The 25,113-nt window shown below is 55.4% G+C and overlaps 2 protein-coding genes across 3 annotated transcripts in view; one reads left to right on the top strand and one right to left on the bottom strand.

Moving 5' to 3' along the window:
- NPR2 (natriuretic peptide receptor 2) overlaps positions 1-12,604 on the top strand; it is a 34,319-nt gene extending 21,715 nt beyond the window's left edge. Inside the window, exons 5-22 of the mRNA XM_083702636.1 lie at positions 732-826; positions 1,083-1,209; positions 1,457-1,541; positions 2,967-3,087; positions 3,308-3,382; positions 3,504-3,581; positions 4,745-4,849; positions 5,083-5,154; positions 5,560-5,719; positions 5,958-6,119; positions 6,990-7,158; positions 7,880-8,026; positions 8,876-8,999; positions 10,679-10,747; positions 10,892-11,066; positions 11,257-11,355; positions 11,609-11,700; positions 11,978-12,604. Coding sequence (XP_083558762.1) covers positions 732-826; positions 1,083-1,209; positions 1,457-1,541; positions 2,967-3,087; positions 3,308-3,382; positions 3,504-3,581; positions 4,745-4,849; positions 5,083-5,154; positions 5,560-5,719; positions 5,958-6,119; positions 6,990-7,158; positions 7,880-8,026; positions 8,876-8,999; positions 10,679-10,747; positions 10,892-11,066; positions 11,257-11,355; positions 11,609-11,700; positions 11,978-12,040 — 2,018 coding nt within the window. The 3' untranslated portion in view covers positions 12,041-12,604. The remainder of the gene's footprint in view (positions 1-731; positions 827-1,082; positions 1,210-1,456; positions 1,542-2,966; positions 3,088-3,307; positions 3,383-3,503; positions 3,582-4,744; positions 4,850-5,082; positions 5,155-5,559; positions 5,720-5,957; positions 6,120-6,989; positions 7,159-7,879; positions 8,027-8,875; positions 9,000-10,678; positions 10,748-10,891; positions 11,067-11,256; positions 11,356-11,608; positions 11,701-11,977) is intronic.
- A 232-nt stretch (positions 12,605-12,836) lies between these two features.
- SPAG8 (sperm associated antigen 8) lies at positions 12,837-22,342 on the bottom strand. Of its 2 annotated transcripts, none has more exons than XM_083702935.1 (7): positions 21,942-22,342; positions 19,939-20,287; positions 18,198-18,372; positions 16,211-16,256; positions 13,466-13,583; positions 13,286-13,348; positions 12,837-12,986 (listed from the first exon to the last, which is right to left on the bottom strand). In XM_083702935.1, the coding sequence occupies exons 2-7, from the start codon at positions 20,134-20,136 to the stop codon at positions 12,864-12,866; spliced, it is 723 nt and encodes a 240-aa protein (XP_083559061.1). In that variant the 5' UTR covers positions 20,137-20,287; positions 21,942-22,342; the 3' UTR covers positions 12,837-12,863. The 2 variants fall into 2 exon arrangements, with proteins under 2 accessions (XP_083559061.1, XP_083559060.1); XM_083702934.1 differs by lacking the exon at positions 21,942-22,342 and adding an exon at positions 21,262-21,378.
- Positions 22,343-25,113: the final 2,771 nt, after the last annotated feature.

Genomic DNA, 25,113 nt, shown 5'->3' with positions numbered 1-25,113 from the left:
CAATGGGGGCCAAGCAAGGCGACTCTGCTCTGCCTCCATGATCAGAGGCCGCCGTGCTTCTGAACACTGGTTTCTGGAAGCCACAGGAATGGAAGCGTAGAACGGGAGAGCTGAGGGGACCCAGAGGGTCATTTAGTCCAACCCCATGCAAAGAAAGCATCCTTGTCAGATGGCCATCCAGCCTCTGCCTGGAAACCTCCAAGAAAGGAGAGGCCCAAGGGGCATCAGGCTGGCCATTGTGAGAACAGGGTCTGGATGGTATGGGCCCCCTTGGCTTGATTCAGCAGGATATCCTTACACTCTTATTCTGGTAAGAAAATAGATCGCCGTGACCCATGTCTGTAGGGGAAATTTAAAAAAATCAGCTGGATACCTGGATTCAAAACACAGGGCTTTACACACTTTCCAGTGTGTTACTTACAAATTCCAAGGTCTGATTTGTGCATTATTCCAGGCAGCAACAAGAAGAACGCAGGTAGAAAAGTCTTGGGTAAAAAATACAGATGGCTTCAAATACATGCTCTAATCTTAGAGCACTAGGTTACATGGCGAGAAGAGAATGTGAGGGACAGGAAGAGAAGGCTTCACTTTCTCTCTCCAGTGAAAAGGGGGCGTGACCCACCTGAGAACACAGCTCTATGATCTTAACCCTTTTCTGCACTAGCTGGCACTCGTGCATAGTTGTGTTTGACTGCTCCCCACATACAGCCTCCTCTCTTTCCTGCCCACAGGGGTCACTGGGACAGTCAGCATGGATGACAACAATGACCGTGATACAGACTTCAACCTGTGGGCCATGGCAGACGTGGAGAGTGGCAAATTCCAGGTGTGAGTGGGAGCAAACAAGCAGTGTGGAGAGGGTGACCCCAGAGTGGGTCGGGGACGGGGACGGGGGCAAACCAAACAGGCGCCAGGGAGGAGTCCTCTGGGGAGAAGAAGGGCTGCATCTGGTCCTCAGTTTGGAATGCCTGCCCTTGGGGCTGCCCCAGGGCGAGAGGGGGCTGGGTGCCCACATGGGTGTGTTGGAGCGCGGCAGGGACCCTCCGCCCACATGAGCCAAACTCTTCCCCCTCTCCCCACAGGTAGTGGGGCACTATGTGGGAGCAGAGAAGCAGATGAACTGGCTGGGAGCCATCCCCTGGGTGAAGGGGGCACCGCCGCTGGACAACCCCCCCTGCTTTGACATGGACGACCCCTCCTGTGACAAAAGTGGGTGCATCTGGTCCCCCGAGGGTTGGCCCTCCCAGCTCATTGCACCCCAAGCCTGAGGGTGGGGGACGGTCACCTCTCACCTTCCTTTGCTGCCCCTTTTGCCACCCCCCAGATAGGCAGCGTTGCCCCTCCCCCCTATGTTTCAGCGAGTCCAGCTGGCCAAAGCGGATCTCCTCCTGAGGCTATTCTGGCCAGGTATGCCAGGATCCTGCCCCCTGGTGCCACTCTGCCACTGTCCTTGCAGGTCCCCTCAACACGCTGGCCATTGTGGCACTGGGCGCAGGACTCACCTTCCTCATGTTTGGAGTCTCCAGCTTCCTGATCTTCAGGTGAGTGAGCCCCAGGTGAGGCCCACATGAAGCTGGGCGGTGGGAGCGAGGGAGACCCAAGGTGCTCAGGCAAAGCGCCGTCTGCTGTCAAGGGGTGGCAAGGACCCCCCCCCCCGACAGGTGGGGCTGAAACGCCACGGCTTGGTTCTGTGCCCACCTGGCTTAGCTCAGATCCTGTGGCTCAGCCAAGTGTTTCCACTGCACTGCCCCCCCCCTGCATTCTGGAGCTGCCACAAGTGGGGAGGAGAACCAGAGCCCCAGAGTGATTCTGTGAATCGCACTCCAGCCCCTGCAGCTGCTCAGGACTCTAAACATTGCTTGGCTGATGCCAGCTGGCTCAGTAGCTCTGGACCTGCTCTGGGCAAGGGATGCCCCCACCCCACCCTGTGACCTTCTCCAAGGACAAGCGGTCTCTCCTCCCAGCCCTCAGTGTATGCCTGGCCAGACCGACTGGTCCACTCCAATGCCCTGCCAGTCCCAGAACATGTGAAAAGATGGCAGAGCCCAGAGGGATCCGGAGCATGCACAGAGTGCTTTCAAAATGGCCACTGTGGAACCACAGCCAGGCCTCAGCAACACACCTTTGTTTCTTCTGTGAGTCATTCCAACCCAGCCTCACACCTGGGACTCCAGAGCAGGCAGCAGGACTGTGGGAGACTGAGTGAGGATTAAATCTGTAGATTAAAATTTAAACCACCCACCCCACGTGTGTGGGAGAAAGACAAAAAGCAGAAACACTTCCATGTTTGGCAACTTATTGAATCTTAGGAATTGGTTAGGGATACCTTTTCATTGTGTTCTGCTGCCCTTCCCCCTCTTCTCCCCTTTTGCAGAGAATGAACCACGTTTCTAGTAAGATAAGCCAAAAAAGTTTACTTACGTTTCGACGCAGGCAGCAAAGACAGCAAAGTAATAGGCAGAAAAATACTTCTAAGATACAGTAAAGTAAAAGTTGGTAGTGTCAAAATAGGGTGTGTGTGTGTTTCTGGAGCTGCCAGACACACGTCTGCTTAACTTGGAAGAATGGTGGGAAGACAGAGTCTCCTCAGAGGCAGAAGGAAGTGCAAGGGACCATCTCCTTTGTTCCAGAATTCCCGACCAGAGGAGGCAAAGGAAGCGGCCACGCACACAGGGTAGTTTAGTGACTCTCTGTGTACTAACCCTGTGCTTTAGCAAAACATGCATTTGGGATTTGGCTGCAAAGCCTTTTAGCACTTGTTAGCCAGGACGCCTGAGCAGAGCCTCCATGCTGAAAAGCAGTCTACCTCTGAGTAGGAGAGACAAGCCGTGTGAGCAGTGGCAGCCTGGTGGGCTTCCCAGAGGAGGCATTTTGGGGTGGGGTGGGGCTCCTTTGAGGGGAAAAGAGAGGCTGGATTTGCAGTGGGCGGGGTCACCTTGGACTGACTCCTCCCCCTTCCTCCCCAGGAAGCTGATGCTGGAGAAGGAGCTGGCCAGCATGCTGTGGCGGATCCGCTGGGATGAGCTCCAGTTCGGGAGCTCAGAGCGCTACTACAAGGGGGCTGGGAGCCGCCTCACTCTCTCCCTGGTGGGTCCCCTTGGAGCCCCATGGTCTTCCCAGAGACACCCCCCCCCACTGCCATGGGGCCCTCCAAGCCCCCTCCTCCTCTGCTCTTCCTTCCTCTCCAGCAGCCCCCTCCCCCTCCCACCCTCCCGCTCTGGCCTGGGCAGCTGCCCAGCTGGCACACACAAAGACACAGCTGCCCGGCTTTTGCCATTCAGGCAGGTGACTCTCTGTCTTCTCTCAGCGTGGCTCCAGTTACGGCTCCCTGATGACAGCACATGGCAAATACCAGATTTTCGCCAACACCGGGCTCTTCAAGGTGAGTGCCTTGCTTTTCGGCCCTCCTTCCTATCTATTGGGGGCTCAGGTTGTAGGGAGCGGTGACATGGGGGTCCCACGCCTCCCCCTTTCTCCCTCTGACCCCTCTTCTTCTCGGCCAGGGGAACGTCGTGGCCATCAAGCATGTCAACAAGAAGAGGATTGAGCTGACCCGCCAGGTCCTCTTCGAGCTGAAACACGTAGGTACCTGCCATGGGGTGGGGTTGGGGGCAGAAGCCAAGCTGGGGTGGGGGACGACTTGGGGGGCCTAGCCTGGCTCCAGCAGGTGTTGAGCCCAGAACCACACCGAGAGCATGTTTGTTGCCTGGGCTGCCACTGCCCCTTTTGGACCAAGCTGTCTTCGCATAAGAATAGAATCACAGAATCATAGCGTTAGAAGGGACCCAGGGGTCATCCATCCCAACCCCCTCCAGTGCAGGAATCTCAAGCATCAAGGCAGATGGTCACCCATCCTCCACTTTATAAGCTCCAGTGAAGAAGAGGTCCACAACCTCCCGAGGGAGTCCTGCTGGATGAGGCCAATGGCCCACCTGGTTCAGCAGCCTCTTCTCACCCATACAGACCCAGCAATCGAGATAGACTGCCTCTGGGTCTGGAGGTTCCATAAGAGACCACAAAGAGCCAAAGGGGGCCCATCTGGTCCAGCCTCCCAGGGGCCAACCAGATGCCTCCAATGGGAAACCCTCCAGGAGGACCTGGGCACAAGAGCAGCCCTCTCCCTTCCCTTGGTTTCCAGCAACTGGAATTCAGACACATTCAGAGGCAGACCACAGCCATCCTGGCTCAGAGCCATTGATCTCTCTACCTCTGAAGGAATTTGTCAAATCCCTGCTTAAAGCCCTCTTGGTTGGTAGTGCCGGATTGAGGTATAGCTTAGGGCCCCACTCTCTTGCGGGCCCCAATTTTTTTTAAAGGAAAAAACCTGGATGCACTTTGATAAAATACATATTTTGTTATGTGCAAATGGTTTTAGATACCTATTGGGTCCATAAATTAGCATATAGCATATATATTCAACACACAAAACAGCGGCAATTTGTTGTTGACAAAGGACAGCTGGACATAGAAAGGGCCCCATGACCTTCAGGAGCTGAGGGCCTCATCCAACCTAAATCCGGCCCTGGTAGCCATCACTGCCTCCTGCAGGGGAGAGTTCCACAGTTTAGCAATGCAGCCCTCCCCTCCTTATGTGTGTGCCTGTGGGCAGATGGAGGAGGGAAGGATGGCACCAGGAGACAGGACATAAAGGCATGGGCCACATAAACCAGCCTTTGCCAACCTTCGTGGCCATTCTGGGGGCTCCTGGCCGACAGATTTCCTACCTGTCTCTGCCCATCTGCAGATGCGGGACGTGCAGTTCAACCACTTGACGCGCTTCATCGGGGCCTGCATTGACCCGCCCAACATCTGCATTGTGACTGAGTATTGCCCCCGGGGCAGCTTGCAGGTAAGGAAGCACCTGGGCACAGGTGTGTGTCTGTTCGCTGCATGGCTGCAGCTGGGGAAGGAGGGGGAGGTCACGGTGAGCATTGGCTGCTGTGCCTCTGGCCATCTCCTGGGGGGGGTGCAGTGCCCTCCCCAACCCCCCAGTGCTGTGGGAGGGGCTGTTTTCACACGGGGGCAAGACCTAACTGCTGCTCTGCTTCGTCTCCCCTCCCTCCCCCACCCCCACCCCGACAGGACGTCCTGGAGAATGAGAGCATCAACCTGGACTGGATGTTCCGCTATTCGCTCATCAATGACATTGTCAAGGTGGGGGGCTCGGGAGGTGGCAAGAGGAGCCCCACAACCAGGCTTGATGGGGGAAATGCAGCTGCCCTCTGAAAGAGAGGAGCCCCCCAGAGCAGACTGGGCAAATAGCCTCTTTGTGGGGGCTCCAGCCGCTGCCAGGATGGCACCCAAGAGTAGGGCCTCTCTGCCCTCCAGGTCCTTCCTGGCCAGCAGTGCCCTTATCTCCCAAGCCTTTCCTTGGTTTGGGTCCCTCTGCGAGAACCTTCTCCTCTAAGTCCCACCCCCACATGCTCACCCAATCACCTGCGTGGGTCGTGGGGCCTGCCCTGGCCTTGCGCCTCCTGGCTTGGGAGGAGAGTGCCCCTTGTTGCTTCGGCTCTTCCTGCGGGGCCTTCTCAGCAGCCTCCCCCTCTCTGCCTGACACAGGGCATGGCTTTCCTGCACAACAGCATCATTGGCTACCACGGGAGTCTCAAGTCGTCCAACTGCGTGGTGGACAGTCGCTTCGTTCTCAAGATCACAGATTATGGCCTGGCTAGTTTCCGGCAGTGCAGTGAGAGCGAGGGCAACCATGCCCTGTATGCCAGTGAGTATCCTTCCCACCCTGGCGGCAGGACGTGCCATCTCCTGCCTTGCCCCTTTTCCTCCAGACCAGCGAGGGCCTTCTCTGCTAACTTCTCTGGGCTCAGCGAGTGCCCATGCTGCCAGGTTGAGGGGTCCCCACCTCCACTACTTGGGCTGGTCTTTGCCATTGGGAGCGGAGGTGGGAGCCCCTGGCCTCCTGACCCCCACCTCCTTTCCTTGATTTTCCCCCTACCCCCCAGAGAAGCTGTGGACGGCCCCAGAGCTGCTGCAGAAGGGGCCTCTGGTCCTCTCCCCACTGGCCATGCAGAAGGCTGATGTCTACAGCTTTGGGATCATCCTTCAAGAGATTGCGCTGCGCAATGGAGCCTTCTACATCGAGGGCATGGACCTCAGCCCCAAGGGTGAGGGGAGAGGGAAAAGGCGAGCCCCACCCCTGGCCCCTTGGGGGGCGGTGGCAGAGGTGGTAATGACAACCACCACGGGGTCCTTGGGTGTTAGCTCATGAATGGGCAGGAGACCCCCTCACAAAGTTGGTCACACTTCGACCACAGCCTATCCTGGGGGTGGGTGCGGGTCCTACCTGGGAGGGGTGCGTCATCTGCCACACTTCAGCACCCACCAGGTATTATGCGTGGCACTTGTCCCAGCAGCCGGGGAGGAAGCCTTCCTGATCTGGGTGGGGAGTCCTCCCCTCGCCCCACCAGGCTTTGTGTTTAGAGGGGACAATGCTCACAGCTCCGCCAATCACAGGGGAGACACAACTGCCGCTTATGCTGGAAGCACATGCGCGTTTCTGCGTGAGCAAAAGAGGATGGGGGCACACACTGGCGACCTCTTCTGGGTCTGTCCCGAGCCCCCTGCAAAGCCCCCCTTGCTCCACCTGCCTGCTCTTCAGGTCTCCCCACAGGCTCCCTTGGGCTGTGGCCGCCTTCGCATCCCGGATCAGAGCCTTTGGCCTCGGGAGGAGGAAGGAGCACGTGCAGCTCGTCTTTGTGGCCTGGTGTCCCCGACCGACCGGCATCACTTGATGGTGATCACGTCTGTCGCTGCTGACCACCCAGGGTGACCCCTCCCCTATTTTGTCTCCCCCGCCTCTCCCTCCGACACCCTCAGGGTGCTCATCACGCCCACATCCTCATTGTCTCCGTGGCCCAGTCACCCATTCCGCCCCCCTCACCCGCCCCATAACAGCCTCCCACCGGCTGGCCGTGCCCCCCCACTCCGCCCGGCCTGCGCGTTCACTCCCCCCACTCGCCCTCCCCACCCCGCAGAGATCGTGCAGAAGGTGCGCAACAGCCAGAGGCCCCACTTCCGCCCCACGGTGGACCTGCGGCTGCACAGCGAGGAGCTGGCCCTCCTGATGGAGCGCTGCTGGGCGCAGGATCTGACCGAGCGGCCCGACTTCGCCCAGATCAAGATCTTCATCCGGAGGTTCAACAAGTGGGTGCTGGCCGCATTTTTGTTATGGGGGGCAGGCGTTTTGTTGGGGGGGGAGAACCTTAGCTATGTACCGTACTTTTCTGTGTATAAGACTAGGATTTTTTTTCAAATAATTTTTATTAACATTGTAATTAATAACACATCAAATCTTGCCACATCATCTCCGGCTGGCCCGGAGAAAGTCTTTTATTTTTGTTCCTGCGTTTTCTCTGTTATTTATTCCCAATATCACAGTTCCCCTCCTTATCATCGCAGTCCCTGGTATGGAACTTTTCCATCGTGATTAATGAATCCATATTATGTTGGCATGCAAGAGGAAATATTCTTCTTCTTCTTGTTATTCTTCAATTGTTTTTCAGCGCAATCCCCCACTGGAAGGATTTTTTCTTAAACAGTTTTGTTAAAAAATTGGGGGTCATCTTATACGCGGATAGTGTATCCCCCCATTTTCTTCATTTTGAGTCCCCCGGAAAAGGGGGCGTCTTATATATGGAAAAATACAGTATTTCTATTCATTTTTATTGATGGGGAGGGTGTGAGAGCAAATCACGGGGAAAGGGGGGCAGGTTCTGCTGCTGCAGCAGAGTCCTATCCTGAGCACCTCCAGGAGCTTCAGCCCCTGTGGGTGGGGGGAGACCCCCCCGATGCTGGGGGAGCCACACCCCACCCCGATGTGCCTGTGAAGGAGCCCTGCCCCCCTCACCCGCACTTCCTGCCGCAGGGAAGGGAGCGCCAGCATCCTAGACAACCTGCTCTCTCGCATGGAGCAGTACGCCAACAACCTGGAGAAGCTGGTGGAGGAGCGCACACAGGCCTACCTGGAGGAGAAGCGAAAGGCCGAGAACCTGCTCTACCAGATCCTCCCCCAGTGAGTCGCCTGGGGTGGGTGGGGGGCACTGGTGGGGGGGGGGGTAGAATGCGGACCCAGCCAGGCAGGCAGAGGTGGTGCCAGGCAAGTGCCAGTTCATAGGTATAGATGCTGGATTAGTAAGCCAACCAGATCTCCATCTAAATCCCTTGGCTAATTGGCAGATTGCCTGCCCCACTTCCCTCTTTTGTTCATCCCCCCCCCATATTAATTAAATTTCCCTAATCAACTGAATTCCGCCAGCCCCCACCCCAATCGGTTACCTTTCAAAGCAGGGGCCATCCTACACTATTTCTCCAAATTATCCTACCCAGTAACCCAGGCTATAAGGGACGCAGGTGGCGCTGTGGGTTAAACCACAGAGCCTAGGACTTGCCAATTGGAAGGTCGGTGGTCCAAACCCCCCGCGGCGGGGTGAGCTCCCGTTGCTCGGTCCCTGCTCCTGCCCTCCTAGCAGTTCGAAAGCACGTCAAAGTGCAAGTAGATCAATAGGTACCGCTCCGGCGGGAAGGTAAACAGCATTTCTGTGCGCTGCTCTGGTTCGCCATGCTGGCCACATGACCCGGAAGCTGTACGCCAGCTCCCTCGGCCAATAAAGCAAGATGAGCGACTGGACTTAGTGGTCAGGGGTCCCTTTATACCTTTACCTTTGAGCCAGGCTGCCCCCCACCCAATTCAGTAGGGAGAAGATCTGGGGCCACCTTGAAGCGGAGTACTTGCCTTCGCCCGCCTGCCTGCTGCACTGAGGGAGATGCCCACCCCAGAGGCCCACCCTCACCTGCCCAGACAGTAATGGGTGCGCAGGGGTTGGGGGTCAGCCAGTGGCTCACTTTGCGTACCCCCCCCCAGCTCAGTGGCCGAGCAGCTCAAGCGTGGCGAGACGGTCCAGGCTGAAGCCTTTGACTGCGTCACCATCTACTTCAGCGACATCGTGGGCTTCACCTCCCTGTCGGCCGAGAGCACCCCTATGCAGGTAGCAGGGGCGAGGGGGGCTGGGGTTGGGGCCCTGTCCCACTAGGCTGGCTGAGAGGGGGGTGTGCTTGACCTCACCCACCCCCCTGGCCACACCCCCTCCCAGCAGCAGAGGGAGGCGGTTGGTGTCAGGGGATTGTAGGGCTGGAGGGGGGGCCAAGGGTCATCCAGTCCACTCCCCTGCAATGCCAGATGGCACACTTGGCTTTGACACCTTTGTAGTCGTCTTCAGCTTCAGTTAGGGTACCACACTGCTGCGGCAGGTGTCAGGAGTTCGTCCTACACTCGAGTAGGACCCTGGCAGAGACACATGCCCGACTGGCATGTTCTCTCCTTCCTGTTACAGATAGGTAGCCGTGTTGGTCTGCCATAGTCAAAACAAAACAAAATTCCTTCCAGTGGCACCTTAAAGACCAACTAAGTCAGTTCTTGGTATGAGCTTTCGTGTGCATGCACACTTCTTCAGATACCTACTGGAAGGAATTTTTTTTTTCCCTCTCCTTCCTGGTCGTTCATTCGGGAGCTTCAAAAGCTTTCTTCTGCCCGAACATCACAGCAACCGATACCAACCAACACTGGCACACTTAAGGATCCACAGAGTTTGCGCACCTTTGCATGACAGACCTCAGCAACTCAGCATTTTGGCTAATCTACTTTATTTCCATATAAACACACAGGGAGCACTGCAACATGGCTCCCTCTCTCTCTAGCATCAGACAGCAAAGAGAAAAAGAACAAAGGACAATAGTCCCACTTCACAGAACACAGTAACACAAACATCCTGTTTCCGTCACTTCCCACTTTGTGGCGTCAAAACGTACACTGTCACATGAAAGACAAAAATCCCATGACTGCAATCACGGAGCAGGAATTCTAACAGCAGGAAGGAAAATGACGTTTCCACGAGCTCTGGCTTCCGTCACGGTGTCTCGTTGAGCCAGAAGCGGTTTAGTCCTGCTGGCCACGTGACCCGGAAAGCTTTCTGTGACAAACGCCACAGGCTCCCTGAAAAGCGAGATGAGCGTCGCAACCCCAGAGTCACCTTTGACTGGACTCAACCATCCAGGGGTCCTTTTCCTTTTACCTTTACGACACATTGCCCCCTTGGATCAGGTGTAAAGGGAAAATGCCTCGGAAGGTGGTGGACCCTCCTTCCAAAGAGTTTGGGTGGGCACTTGCCAGGGATTCTTCAGCTGTGAGTCCTGGGGGGGTTAGGCTAGAGGACCTCTGGGGTCCTTTCCAGCCGTAAATTGTTTTTTGAATTCTGAATGTATTCTTATTCACGTTTTATACTGTATTTTATGCTGTTTTTTGTTGCATCAATTAAGTGTTTTAAATTTGTTGTTAGCCAGCCTGAGCCTGGTTTTCTGAACCGAGAAGGGCAGGGTATAAATAAATAAAAAAAATTATTTTTATTTTTATTACAATTCTATGACTCTAAGCAAAGCACATTGGGGACTCCATAGTGAAAATCCCCAGGTGGCCCTATAGCGATGTCTGTGTCCCCCTCCTGGTGCTTTCACTCAACCTCTTCTCTGTCTCCCCCTGGAAGCTCACCCCTCCCAAGCTCCCTTAGCAACTCTGCCCCTTCTGCCCCCCATCTTTTCATTCTCCCCCAAGATCCTCCTCTGCCCCACTGCCTTGGCTCCCCCCAACTTACCTGAGTGTCTCCCTCTCCAGGTGGTGACCCTCCTCAACGACCTCTACACCTGCTTCGATGCCATCATTGATAACTTCGACGTCTACAAGGTGGGTGCAAAACGTGCCTGTGGGTCCTGGCTGTTGAACCCAAAGCTGTCCCTCAGCCCCCAACCTAGAGCCAGGATTGGACCGTATAGCTGTAGGGAAGAGGGCCTCCCTCCCCACTTCTGGCCTGACAGGTTCACCCCACAGGTGGAGACGATTGGCGATGCCTACATGGTGGTGTCGGGGCTGCCGGTCCGGAACGGGAAGCTGCACGCCCACGAAATTGTCCGCATGGCGCTAGCTCTCCTCGAGGCCGTCAAGACCTTTCGCATCCGGCACCGGCCCAACGAGCAGCTGCGCCTTCGCGTTGGCATCCACTCGGGTGAGTCCTGGCACAGCGGGGGCACCGGCAGCAGGTCCTTCACCGGAGGATTTTGAGCAGAGGTCGGGGGGGGGCTGTCTGTCAGGGACGCTTGCCATTCCTGTGTTGAAGAGGGTTGGTCTAGATGACCCTCGGGGGTCCCTTCGAACCCTACGATTCTAAGCCGCCGCCTCCCTTTGCCTGCCTGCAGGGCCTGTGTGCGCAGGTGTGGTGGGCCTCAAGATGCCCCGCTACTGCCTCTTTGGGGACACCGTCAACACAGCGTCGCGCATGGAGTCCAGCGGCGAGGGTGAGCCCCCTCTCCCCCCCGCCCCCAACCTTGTTGAAGTTTCTGCTGCACAGCATTGCAGGGGGGGGACTAGAGGACCTTTGGGAGCCCCTCCCAACTGCCGTTCTATGATTCCCCCACAACTGGTGTCCATCCTCCCTCCCTCCAGCCCAACGTGGATGCTGGCTGCCCCATACCTGTCTCTTCTGGCCCCATTTTGGGAAGGAGGGGGGGGTCCCATTGGCCCTGAGCCCCCAACCCTTGTGTCTTCCAGCCTTGAAGATCCACGTCTCCAGCACCACCAAGGAGAACCTGGACGAGTTTGGCTGCTTTGAGCTGGAGCTGAGGGGGGATGTGGAGATGAAGGTGGGGGTCTCTATCCTCCCTGGTTGGTTGGGTGGGAGGGAGGGAGGGGAAGCCGTGTGGCAGCCCCCACCCCACCAGGCAGCCCCCGACCCTTGGCTCCCCCACCAGGGAGGAAAAGGTCGCTGTTCCTGGTCCTCCTGCCCTGGACCTTTGGGAGAGTTGTGGCAAGGTGCTGGAAGCCACGACCCCCTAGGTTTCTGCTGGGTGAGGGGTACAGGTGGTTTTTTGGGGGGGGCAACCTGTCCCAGGGCTGAGCCTCTTCTTCTCCCCACGGCAGGGGAAGGGCAAGCTGCGCACCTATTGGCTGCTGGGCGAGAAGAAGAAGAACGTGGTCATCTGATGTGGCTCCTCCCCCTCCTGTGACTCCTCCCACTTATGGGTACCGGGCAGCAGGCTCCTCCCACCGCCAAGAGCCACCGAAACTCCCCTTAGCCTTGGAGCAATAAGGCCCCCCCCACCCCAGCCATGAGAGACAGGCGGGCGGACCGAGAGAAGGGAGCACTTGGAGCCATATCGTCCCCCGGCCATGAGAGGAAAGCGAGAGAGAGAGGAAGAAGATGGGGCAGGATGAGAGCCCCCTCCCAGGGGAATGTGCTCAGGGCTGAGTCTTGCCACCTCCTCCATCCCTTGCCCCCACCCAGACCAAGATGTGCCAGCAAGGAGGCCCCAGGAGCCCACGGAGAGGCAGCGCACCTCTCGGAGCATGGATCATCCCAGGCCGCTTGTGCTCCCCACGCCCAGCCGGGGGGCTGGCTGGTTCCTGACCCCCCCCCCGCCGCAGGTGGGATCCTGCGCCACAACTCAGCCGGCTGAGCCAACCCAGTGCGCCGCTGTTCCTCCCCCCTCCCTCCGGGTGTAAATATAGTGCAAAATATTTTGTCGAAATACAGACTTTTTAACCTGGGGCAGCCTTTGCGATTTGTTCGGGGCAGAGCAGGGGGCCGGTGGAGGTCAGAAGGTGCCTGGGGGGCAGCCCTCCCTGCTCTCCTACCTCCTGGCCCTTGGAGCCGGGCTCCGCTGCCAGATCCAAAATGGAGAGGCACACTTTGCCTGTCCAGGAGCTTCTCAAATCCTGCCCCCCCCCAGCCAGGGGGCTTCAAGGGGAGAAAAAGAGCCAGGCAGCAGCACCCCCAATCTACCAATAGCTGCCCCACTTTATTTTCTTAGAGCTTGGGGTAGTTCTCTGGTCCGTAGGGCAGCGGCTGGTCAAGGTATTCGGTGGTGGGGGTCGTGAACGTGGCACACTTCTTGAAGGGGGTGTCACCGGTCCGGATATTGGAGACGCCCTGCGGGGGGTGGGCAGAAACAGTGAGAAGACAGCTGGGGGCCGGCAAACGCACTGTGGGCCACCCCCTCCCTCTGCCTGTCAGGGAGCCAGCATTGTCTTGTTTTTTGGGGGTGGGGGGGCAGCCTTGTCAAGTGAAAGCAACAGGTGCAAGGGGGGAGGAGAGAACCCAGCTCCTGCTCCCCTTCCTTTTTCAGTGCCCTCCAGAGCCTCTTCAAAGTCAGGACCACGGGGGGGGGGGGGAGAGAATGTAGGGCATTTGAGGTGGGGGTGGGGTGTCGGAGAGGGGGGACCACTCACCGGCACCTGTCGGCAGTGCTCCAACCAGAAGGTCTGCGGCTGCTCCAGGCGGTAGTCGTGGGGCTGTGGGGGGGGGGGGAGAGCAAGAGTCACATGGCAGCCTCCTTTTTGGGTGGATTGGGGGGATGCCCCTGGGGGGGGCGCTTGCCTGCCCCACCCATGCCACTGCCTCTCTCTCACCTTGGTGGGGGCAGGGGCCACCGACACGAAGCCCTCCTTGCGATAGTGGTCGTGCGTCGTGGAGATGGTATCCATGGGCCCACATGGGGGGCCGTCGTCCTCCTCCTTCAGCTCCTTGCTGCAGAGAAGGACAGAGGGGCTGGGAAGCAGCTTCTTGGAATGGGGGGGGGCAATGTCCAGTTCCCTGCCCACTGAGGAGAGATTTCCCAGGAAGATCTGAGCTTGGGGTGCTGCATCATCTCCCCCCCCCAAACCTTCCTCCCTTCTCTGGCCCTATGGGATATGGGGAAAGGGAGGGTCCCCCCATGAGGTGCAGATCTGGGGCACGCGGGCTGGATGCTGCACCCCGAGACCCTCCGCCTGCCTCTGAGGGAAGGGGTCTCCAATCTCCTTTTGTTCAGGGTTCAGCAAACTTTTTCAGCAGGAGGCCGGTCCACTGTCCCTCAGACCTTGTGGGGGGCCGGACTATATTTTGAAGGAAAATAAAAAAAGAACGAATTCCTGTGCCCCACAAATAACCCAGAGGTGCATTTTAAATAAAAGGACACATTCTACTCATGTAAAAATATGCTGATACCCGGACCATCCATGGGACGGATTTAGAAGGTGATGGGGTTGGATCCGGCCCCCGGGCCTTAGTTTGCCTACCCGTGCTTTTGTTATTCCCCACGCACAGATTCCTGTCCTGCTTTCTTTTCCGTCCCTTGGCTGGACTTACCAGGAAAGGGTCAAGGCAAGGAAGGGAGGCTTCTTTCATTCTTCAAACACCTTCTTCAATTCAGGAAAAGTCTACTGCGCTGGTTAGGAGGGATCAGAAGGATCCTGCAACAGCTCCTTCGAAAGGGGCAAACTGGCATTCGGCGCCAGGCCCCTTCCATGCCACTCTCAAAAGTGGGCAGCTTAACAGTCCGTGCCCTGGTCCCATTCCTTGGAGAGCTCCATTGCTTCTCCCTCTCCATTGTGCCATCCCCACCTGCTTGCAGGGTCATTCCACATCAAATCAACACAAAAAACAAGGGTTTCACCACCCACCATCTCAGATTTTGATGAAACTTGGCGTACACCCTTCCCTTATGGTTGAAAGAAACTCCCTTAAGTTTTTTCCCTCTATCTCAAAAGGTTTTAATTTTACAGCACTTCAGAGTTTCCTGAAATCTGTGTTTCTGTCCCTCTTGAGATCCTTGGCCTTGTGTGCATTTTATTTTTCCTCCATAACCAATGATCAGACATAAGAGACCCATAAATTTTATTCTTTGTTGAGAAAGAACATGTCTTTGCAATAATTGTCACCATCAAAACCTTTTGATTGCATTGTGCACTAATGCTGAAAATTTAGGTTTTCTAAACCTAGTTTTTCCACCAAAAAAGCTACAATTATACATTTTTTAAGGCATTTATAAAATCTTTTGAGTCCTGGTGTATTTTTTTCCTGAAATCCTCATCATGTTACTGATCTCTGTGTAAAATTTCAAAGAGATCTGATCATTGGTTATGGAGAAAGAAAATTAAAGGCACACAAGGTCGAGGATCTCAAGAGGGACAGAAACACAGGTTTCACGAAACTTTGAAGTGCTATAAAATTAAAACCGTTTGAGATAGAGGGGAAAAACTTAAGGGGGTTTCTTTCAACCATAAGGGAAGGGTGTACATCAAGTTTCATCAAAATCCGAGACAGTGGGTGGCATGACTGCGTTGAACTGACGTGGAATGACCCCGCAATCTGCTTCTGGGAAGGGGACACCAGGGGTGGAGGAAGGGGGGTGCAGTGGGGGCGCACCACCCTAGATGTCTTTGCTGGGGGGTGACTCCCAAGCCTACCCCTTTGCCAACAACATTCCCCCCCTTCCTCCTTCGTTTTGACAGCTGGGGGAGACCTGGGAGTTGTGGGTGGACACCTAAGCAGCTATTCCGCGCCTGGGAGGGCACCCTCTGTGCCACGCCCCCCCGGGACCGTACCCACCCTGGGCAGCGTGGGCATACGCACCACCACTGGGGGGCACCTGCCCACCTGCCCTCTCATCTAGCAGAAAAAAGACAGTCACGTAACTGAAAAATTACACAAAACAAATGAAATACCATGAAAATCCCTGAAACGAGAGGTAATCGACTAGAAATATTATCTTATAGAATTACACAATAGAATTAAATTACAAAAATCAAAAAGTTTAAGGAAAAAATTAGAAAAACCTAGAATTGAACAAAGCCTTAATGGGATGCTGGCTACAAACCTCGTTTCACTGAACTATTCAGTTTCCTCAGAAGGAAATAGAGAAATCATAAGCCTTAAAAGATTTTAAACAAATTTAAGAAACAAGGTTTGTAGCCAGCATCCCGTTAAGGCTTTGTTCAATTCTAGGTTTTTCTAATTTTTTCTGTAAACTTTTTGATTTTTGTTACTTAGTTTAATTCTATAAGATAATATTTCTAGTAAATTACTTCTTGTTTCAGGGATTTTCATGGTCTTTCCTTTGCTTTGTGTAACACCTTCTCACCCAGGGCTGCCTTGGGGCAGGGAAGCCCAGGGACAGGCTGCCCCCTTGAGCACCAGAGCAAGTGTTCCTGGTCTGGTCACTTGGTGGGGGGGAGCTGCAGCTCTGCACAATGGAGTACCCCAAAGCTCTTGCAGAGCCAGAGGGAAGGAAGCTTCTCTCGCCTTGGAAAGCCCATTCCAGGGGCAGCAGGGGGGGCCCAGCTGGGAGAGGAGGGGGCCACCCGCGGCTCACTTGCTGCCCTGGCGCTGCTCACCTGTGCTTCTGGTACAGGAGCCACTCCAGCATGGCCTCACGCTGCCCTGCCGGAGGAGGACAAGGAAGGAGGTAAGATCTCAGAAGGCCGGGCAGGGCCTCAAGTGGGGAGCAGAATGTCCTCCTCTGCCTGCACCCCCCACATGCCAGTCTCCTTTGCCTCCCTGGGCAGCAGTGACGTCTTCAAGCTCCAAGCAGGGGAGGGCTCTTCCCCCCCTCTCTCGGGGCTTATATTTTGGTCTAACACCAGAACTCCCGAGTGTCCCAACAAAGCCAAATGCTGGAAGGTTCAGTGCAGATCAAGGAAGTCCTCCTTCGTGCAGCACCGTTAAACTATGGAACTCCCTTCCACATGAGGCGGTGAGGCCACCAACTTGGATGGCTTGAAAAGGGGACGAGACACATTCAGAGAGGACAAGAGGGATATTGGGGGCTCAAAGCCACAATGGCTCAGCTCTGGCAGCAAGGCTTCTGAATCGCAGTTGCTGGAACCCACGGGAGGGGAGAGGACTCGGGTTCAAATCCTGCTTGCTGGTTTCCCCCTGGCATCTGGTGGGCCACTGTGAGAACAGGAGGCTGGATGAGATGGGTCACTGGCCTGATCCACTAGCAGTGGTGAAATCCTCATCAGGCTACAGGAATGTTGCACAGAAAGGCTGCCCAGTGCGCTTGGGCTGGGGGGGTGGCTGTGAGGGGCGGTGGGAAGAAGCTGCCCAGGAAAGGGGGACCCAGGCGAGAGGTCAGGGACGGCTTCACTCTTTCCTCTTTATATGAGACAAGGCAGCTCAGGGTGCGAATGCAAAGGTGATCCACCCAGGTAAGCTCAGGTTACAGCTCTCCAGGCCTCACAAAGATCCCGTTTCAGCCGTGAAGCTCCAACATCATCACTCTGAGAAGACAGTCAGGTTGAGGGGAGGGGCGCCCAGGTGGCCTTTGGGGGCTTTGCCGGTGACTCATCTCAGCCTTGCAAGGCACCCACCAGGAAAGGAAGAGCCCCTTGCAGCACCCATGGCAATTGCTTGGAGCCTGGGGGAGCAGAGCTGGCCTGCCTACAGCGGGTGACTCTTGAGAAGCCTGATTTAGACTGGGGTGGGGGAAGCCATTTCTGGGGGGTGGGGGCTCAGGCTGCTAAGAGCTTTGCCTGAACGGCAGCTGGAGACGTCCAAGAGGCCAGTGCCCCCCCAACACCCACCCAGAGCAGCCAGGCAGGCTCCGCCTCTTCCAAGAAGCCCCATGGAAAGGGTCTCCGGCCTGTGGCCCCTCGCACTCTGGACTCCCAGAGATTGAAGGGAGGAGGAGGAGCTGCTGCTCCCCCCCCCCCCAGCTCCGCGAGGGCTCAGGGCAGCGAACACGGAAGAAGACGGAAAGCCAGATGAAAAGGAGGAACTAAAGGTAAAATGTCGTCATTCCCATGGAACGTTGGCTTTTCAAGGCAGCCCACACCGGAGAGCCTCAAAGGCCCCCAGAAGGGCTGCCCCATGGAAGAGGGAGGAAGCTGGCTTTCTGCTGCTCCTGAGGAGAAAAGCCAAAGCAACAGATTCAAGTGACAAGGAAGGAGATTCCCAGCGAACCGCAGGAAGGACTTTCTGGTGGCCAGAGCGGTTTGGCAGTGGGGACCCTCGGGACCCCTTCTGGTTCTACAATTCTATGCTTCAAAGGCATTTAAGGCCCGTATCTGACTGAGCTCAGGCCAAGGAGGAGCCCCTGTTTTGAGGAAGGGGCTTTGACCCACAGGGACCACCCACCCGCCTTGTGTTGCCTGAGTGGTCAGAGCCCTCCAGGTCAGGGACAGAGCCGGAGGGGGGGGTGCTTTGGGCGGGTCTGGACCCGAGAACAAAACGTGTCTGTCTGCTTAACGAGGGGAAACCGGAAAGCAACCAATAAGCAGGCCTCCCAACCTGGCACTTTTGTGGCAAAGTTTTTTCCTTGGCCGTCTGGAAAGGCAGCTCTCGGCTCTGCACCCCCCCCCTCCCTCCCCAGATCCTCACCTCTTATGGGGAGCCCCGTCCTCCAGGGCCTGCGGTAGGCGTCCTTCGTGGTGGTGCTGCTGCTCAGGCCAGCCAGAAAGTGCTGGGTGAGCAGCCCCCGGTGCCCGTGCCGGTAGAAGGAGGCCTCTGTGCCCCACTCGGGACAGGGCACGCGGTCCAGGGCATTGGTGGCTCTCTGGAAGAGGGCAGAGAGGGCGGCTGCAGGTTAGCCAGAGAACTCCACCCAGGGGAGGGCAAGGGGCTGCCCGCTGCTCCCTCTCCCTGGGGTCTCCTGGCACATTCAGGGCTCTCCTCCCTTTAGGCAGCGAGGGGCAACAGATTTAGCCCAGCCACCCCACAGCCCTTGCCCAGTCCATAGACAGTCCTTCCCCAATCAGCAGGGAAGAGGGCATTTTATTTCTATTTTATTTATTAAATGTATATACTGCCATTCCTCCGAAGATCTAAGGGCAGTTCACAAGATTAAAATACAGGATGAAAGCACAAAATAAGCAGGACAAAATCAAACCAAAACAATACTCCCCAACACATTTTAAAGGCTGTAGAATGTTAATCAGCCATCGGGAAAGCTGAACCAGGCATGTCTTTTGTCAAGGAAATATAGTCCAGTTGCCCAGAATGGCAACCATGACCAAGCCAGCCCATGCAGGACAATTGAGGCACAAGGTTTTGGGGGGACAGTTAGCTGAAGGTTGAAGGCAGTTTTGTGGTGCTGGAGATCTGATCTAGAGTGGTGCATGCTCTAGTCATCTCCTGCTTGGGCTCCTTTAATGTGCTCTATGTGGGGCTACCTTTGAAGGTGACCCGGAAACTACAACTAATCCAGAATGCAGCAGCTACACTGGGGACTGGGAGTGGCCACCGGGACCACATCACACTGGTCCTGAAAGACCTACATTGGCTCCCAGTACGTTTCCGAGCACAATTCAAAGTCTTGGTGCTGACCTTGAAAGCCCTAAACAGCCTCAGTCCAGTATCCCTGAAGGAGCATCTCCACCCCCATCGTTCTGCCCGGACACGGAGGTCCAGCTCCAAGGGCCTTCTGGCGGTTCCCTCCCTGTGAGAAGGGAACCAGGCAGAGGGCCTTCATCCGTAGTGGCACCTGCCCTGTGGAATGCCCTCCCCCCAGATGTGAAGGAAATAAGCAGCTCTCTTATCTTTAAAAGACATCTGAAGGCAGCCCAGTTTCGGGAAGTTTTTAATGTTTGATGTTTTATCGTGCTTTTAATATTCTGTTGGGAGCCACCCAGAGTGGTGGCAAACCCAGCCAGATGGGCAGGGTGTAAATTGTTATTGTTATTATCTGATGAGGCTGAGGATTTGCTGCTGGGTCTGTGTGCCTCCACAGATCATCTACTGCCGACTAAACATTGGGAAGAACTTTCTTTTTTAATTTTTTATTTTTTTTATTAAAGATTTCTGACCAGAAGAGCTGCTTGGCAGTGGAAAGGACTCCCTTGGACTCTCCTTCGTTGGAGGTTTTAAAACAGAGGCTGAGCAGCCACCTCTCCAGGATTCCCAAACTGCAGGGGCTTGAACTAGATGGCCGTCGGGCGCCCTTGCGTCCAAAAGCAATGCCCTGGCATAGGGGCTGCTGCTGCTGCTGCTGCTGCTGCTGCTGCGGGACTGTCTCTTCACTTGGGAAATGCAGGGGAACAGGAGTTCCCTGGTGACACTCCCCCCCCCCCGTCTTGCCACCCCCTCCTGCCCGTCCAGGGGTGTGGAGCCCAGGCAAGCTTACCTCCTCCTGCCAGTTGTAGATCAGGCACTTTCCCCGAATGGGGAGCTCCCTCATGGGCTCCAGGGGGATGACGGGGATGGCCTCCTGTTCCGTGGCCGGCAGCTCCCCCAGAGTGGGTCCCGGGACCCCGTGGCAGGGAGGCAGCTCCACCGAGTAGGCTGGGGTGCGGACCACCACCGGGGGATCTTCAGGCAGCATCTCCTTGGGGCCGTACACCACCGCCGCCTCCTGCCCCTCCTCTCCCGGGCACAGAGGGGGCTCCGCCGCGCAGCAGGGGGCTTCGGGGCCAGGAGGCGCCGCCTCTCCATCGCTGGGCGCAGGTGGGCCTGGAAGGGCGGGAGCCAGAGACCTGCACAGGTTCAGGAAGGGGAAAAGGCAGTCAGACTCGGCTCTGCTCCAGGCAGAAAAATGAATGGCACAGACCCTTCACTCCAAGAAAGAAAATGGGAAACTCTGTTTATTTTTAAAATTTGCATCTTGCTCTTCATCAAAAAGATAGGCAGGTGGGAGGCCTGGCAGTGCTATAGCTGGGGGGGGGGGGGGGCTAGCCAGGTTTTGTTGCCCTGGCGAAGCCTCCAGAGGGGCAGAATTGAGGCTCGCAGGCTGGGTGTGTATGTACGCAAATATTCATGAGGTATGTGTGCCAAACTGGGTCTTTGACCTGGGTAAAATAGAGGCTAGTTTTGCCCCTGCATAACACAGAACACCAAGCCAAAGTCACACAGCAATAAATGAAATTAAAACCAGGAGGGGGGGATTCCTGCCGCAACTTATAGATTTCAGTCTTTAACTGAAGGTCAGGGAACACATGGGGCTGAGATTTATTTATTAAATCTGTATACCGCCCTTTAGTTGTAGATCTCAGGGCGATTCACAACATAGGATGGCTCCAACTGCAGAGCTTTAGGAAGGGGATTCTGTGCCCAGGGGCCACCACTAAGGCCTCTCAGCTGGATGAATCTTAAAGGGGGGCACCCAAGCGAAACCTCCCAAATCCCACCTCAACATGGGCCGGTTTCTGCGGTGTGGGCAGTCCTTGAAATAACGGGCTCCCAAACAGGCCTGGCCCTTGGCATTCCCAGGAGGCCATGCCACCCCTGCCATGTGCCCTTCTCAGGGGCCTTTGCCTGGCTAGAGTTTGCTGTGAGCATGCCCCTTGCTTGCCTGGGTGGGGCCCACTTTTGATTTTGCCCGCCCACCGGCATGCGGCTCAGGAGACCACGGCCCCCACTCGCACGTGCAAAAAGACACGTGTTCGGCGTTTCCTCGCCTCCTCCCCCGCCCCGCGCGGAGGCCCCTCCGTCTCTTTCTTCCATTCCTCACCCGCCCTCCGGCTCCATCCCTCCGACCGGCGCCGCTCGGGGTGGGGGACCGGAGACGTCGTCGCGGAGACACCAAACACGGACCGGGGGACCAGCTGGCCGCTACCATGGCGACGGCGACGCAGCGCGCCCATTGGCCAGGAGCCGACGGCAGGAAAGGCTCTCATTGGCGCGCGCCGAGGGCCGCTGTCCCGCCCCTCTCGCCCGCGCCAGGCTCCGCGACGCCGCTCTCTGCCCCGATGGGCGTCCAGTGGGGAGCCAGCCGGAGCCGGCGAAGACCTGCAGCCCTGCTGCTCTTGCCTGGCCGAAGAGGCTGCGCCTTGCGGGGCCAAAGCCGGCCTGGAAGAGACGCAGCCGGCTCGCCCGCTCCCTCGGGGCAGCGCCTGCCGCGGAGCCCGCCCCTGCTGTCGGGGCCAGGGCAGGGGATCAGTGCCGGATTTACGTATAAGCTACACAAGCTATAGCTTAGGGTCCCACCAGAAAATGTAAAGGAAAAAACCTGGATGTACATTTCCAAAATATAAGATAAAAAAACAAAAACCCTACATGCAGGAACAGTGTTTTGTGTTGTGTAGGCTCCTATTAGGTCCATAAACGACCATATGGCATATATTCAACACACAAAACAGCGACAATTTGTTGTTGACAAAAAACAGCTGGACATATAATTGGCCCCCTTACCTTCAGGAGCTGAGGGCCTCATCAAAGCTCAATCCGGCCCTGCAGAGGATCGTGGGCGCCGAAGAGACGCCTTCGGGTCTGGAGAGCCACACCAGGGAGTCCGGGAGACGCTGGTCGTTCGCCCCCTCGACGGCGCGTACGGAGGAGCCGAGCGTGCCCCGGGCCATGGGCAGAGAGTTTGCGAATGGCCACATCTGGCCCCCGCGCTGGGCCGGATAGGCTCCTCCTTTGCAGGCCCCTCCCCAGCCGCCGCCCCCCCCCCGGGATAGAGCGGAAAGGCCCCGCCTGCCTCCCCTGAGCCTCTCCGGAAAGGGGCTGGCGGGCCGCGGGGCGCATCTGCCGAGCAGCTGCGGCGAAGACGACGAGGAGGCGGCGGGCGCGGGGAGTTTGCCAAGCTGTCGTGCCCGAGGGTTGCGTGCCGCCGCCAAGCTCCTTGGCCCGCGAAGGCTGCTCTCGGCTGCAGCTGTAGGTCACCACTCTGCACGTGCTCAGAAGCCAGGGGCTGATCCTGGGGCTGATCTCCTCCAGCTCCCTCCCCTCCTCCGCCCGGCTCAGCTCGACTGCATCCGCTGCTCCTCTTATTCATTCCTCTGGCTCTTCTCAGAGGGCCAAATATGATGTCCCTCTCGTGTGGACCCTCCAGTATCCTGATGTTCCGTTTAGTCTTCTTTGGCGATCACTCAAAACTGAATAAGTTTGTCTTTCGCGAACGCGGTCTTAACGTTGAGTCTGTAAGTGACTTGTTGTTTAGTGGTTTAGTCGTGCCCGACTCTTCGTGACCCCATGGACCAGAGCAGGCACTCCTGTCTTCCACTGCCTCCCTCATGCTGGTAGCTTCCAGAACACTGTCCAACCATCTCGTCCTCTGTCGTCCCCTTCTCCTTGTGCCCTCCATCTTTCCCAACATCAGGGTCTTTTCCAGGGAGTCTTCTCTTCTCATGAGGTGGCCAAAGTCTTGGAGCCTCAGCTTCAGGATCTGCCCTTCCAGTGAGCACTTAGGGCTGATTTTCTTCAGAATGGAGAGGTTTGATCTTCTTGCAGTCCATGGGACTCTCCAGAGTCTCCTGCAGCACCAGAATTCAAAAGCATCCATTCTTTGGCGATCAGCCTTCTTTATACAGTTACAGATAGGTAGCCGTGTTGGTCTGCCATAGTCAAAACAAAAAAAATTCCTTCCAGTAGCACCTTAAAGACCAACTAAGTTAGTTCTTGGTATGAGCTTTTGTGTGCATGCACACTAGAAGTGTGCATGCACACGAAAGCTCATACCAAGAACTTAGTTGGTCTTTAAGGTGCTACTAGCCTTCTTTATGGTCCAGCTCTCACTTCCATACATCACTACTGGGAAAACCATGGCTTTAACTACACGGACCTTTGTTGGCAAGGTGATATCTCTGCTTTTTAAGATGCTGTCTAGGTTTGTCATTGCTTTTCTCCCAAGAAGCAGGCGTCTAGAGCCACTGTAAGTGACTGTGGAGGCCAGTTCTGGATCCACACGTCCTTCCACAGTGGGGACATAGGTTTCCAGGCAGGAGTTGATCACGGTGAGGGTTTGCCAAGCATGCCTTCCTCTTAGCATGTTTCTCCCTTTCGCCTGAGTTCGAGTGTCCTCAAAGTCCATGACGCCTTTGACAAAGACTGTTCTCCAGTTGGAGTGCTCACAGGCCAGTGTTTCCCAGTTATCAGTGCTTATACCACATTTTTAAGATTTACCTTGAGAGCGTCTTTAAACCTCTTTTGTTGTCCACCAGTATTTCACTTTCCATTATTAAGTTGGGAACAGAGTACAGTGGTACCTCGGATTCCATATGCTTCACGTTCCATACGCTTCAGGTTACAGACTCCGCTAACCCAGAAATAGTACCTCGGGTTAAGAACTTTGCTTCAGGATGAGAACAGTAATCGTGTTCTGGTGGCACAGCAGCAGCAGCAGAAGGCCCCATTAGCTAAAGTGGTGCTTCAGGTTAAGAACAGTTTCAGGTTAAGAACGGACCTCCAGAACGAATTAAGTACTTAACCCGAGGTACCACTGTAATTGCTTTGGAAGACGATAATCAGGCATCCAAACAACATGACCAGACCAATGAAGTTGTTTGCCTGTCTTCCCAAGTGATGTGTAAAAATTTTCAGAGACATCGCTGATGGAATCTTCTGAGGAGTTGGAGATGGCCTTTATAAGTGATCCATGTTTCACAAGCGTACAGTAAGGTTGGTAGTACAATAGCTTTGTAAACGAATCTGCACTCGCAGAACTCAGGCGATGCTGGATTTCGGCATCAGTGTTGGCCCTTGTGGAAAGATAACTGCCCAGGTAGGAGAAGTGATTGACATTTTCTAACATTACACCATTCCAGAGCTTCAGGCCAGTATGTTTCTGCAGAGAGGATGGTCTCCTCAGTTTACAAGCTGAGTGCAGGTCAGGCCAGGCATAACCTAGAGCCCCCCCCCAATGGCTGAGACACTTGCTTTGGGATCACATCTTCCCCCTAAGCACTTCCAGTCCAGGCAGGAGTGGGGCATTCTCAGCCTTCCCCACCACCACAATTTTTTTTAAAAAAACTTTCAGTCACACAAAGCAGTTCACAATTTGTGTTATGCTTATTATTCTTTTTTAATTAGGACACCCACAACCCACCCTCTCTATGACAAAACCAAACTCAAGAATCCAAATCACAACACAAAAAGGTGCCAGACCTGATTTAAAAAGCACCAAGTGAAAACAGCAGCATAAAACATCACCGTGTACTGCTCTATGTTATTAATGTTTCCCTTAAAAAAATTTGACCTAGTTCGTACTCACTAATGCCTGAAATAGAGAGCAATTTTATGTAATATATATTATATATTATACTACTGAGAAAATCTGTTAGAAATATTGAAGCCACAATAGGGGAAAGGGGCAGAATTCCTGCATTTGTTATAATGGTTACATTTATAATCTCTGTATTGACAGACACCCTTTTGTATTTTTTCCATAAAATCAATTTTAAAAAAATCACACAATCAGCAGCTGAGCAAAAGTAAATAAAAATGCACTCAGGTCTCCAACATAAGAAATGCCCATCAGAATAAAACAGCCGTAAGAGCCTTTTTAAAATCAGAGCAGGCTAATTGGTGGGTGACAGCCCCACCGGGCCAGACGGGCATTGCCAGAGTTTAAGGTGCCCCACTT

Source organism: Podarcis gaigeae (assembly GCF_964106915.1).
Source record: "Podarcis gaigeae genome assembly, chromosome: 11".
In the NCBI taxonomy this organism is placed as follows: domain Eukaryota; kingdom Metazoa; phylum Chordata; class Lepidosauria; order Squamata; family Lacertidae; genus Podarcis; species Podarcis gaigeae.
The sequence above is the reverse complement of the archived record's forward strand: the minus strand, read 5'-3'. Positions and strand labels throughout refer to the sequence as shown.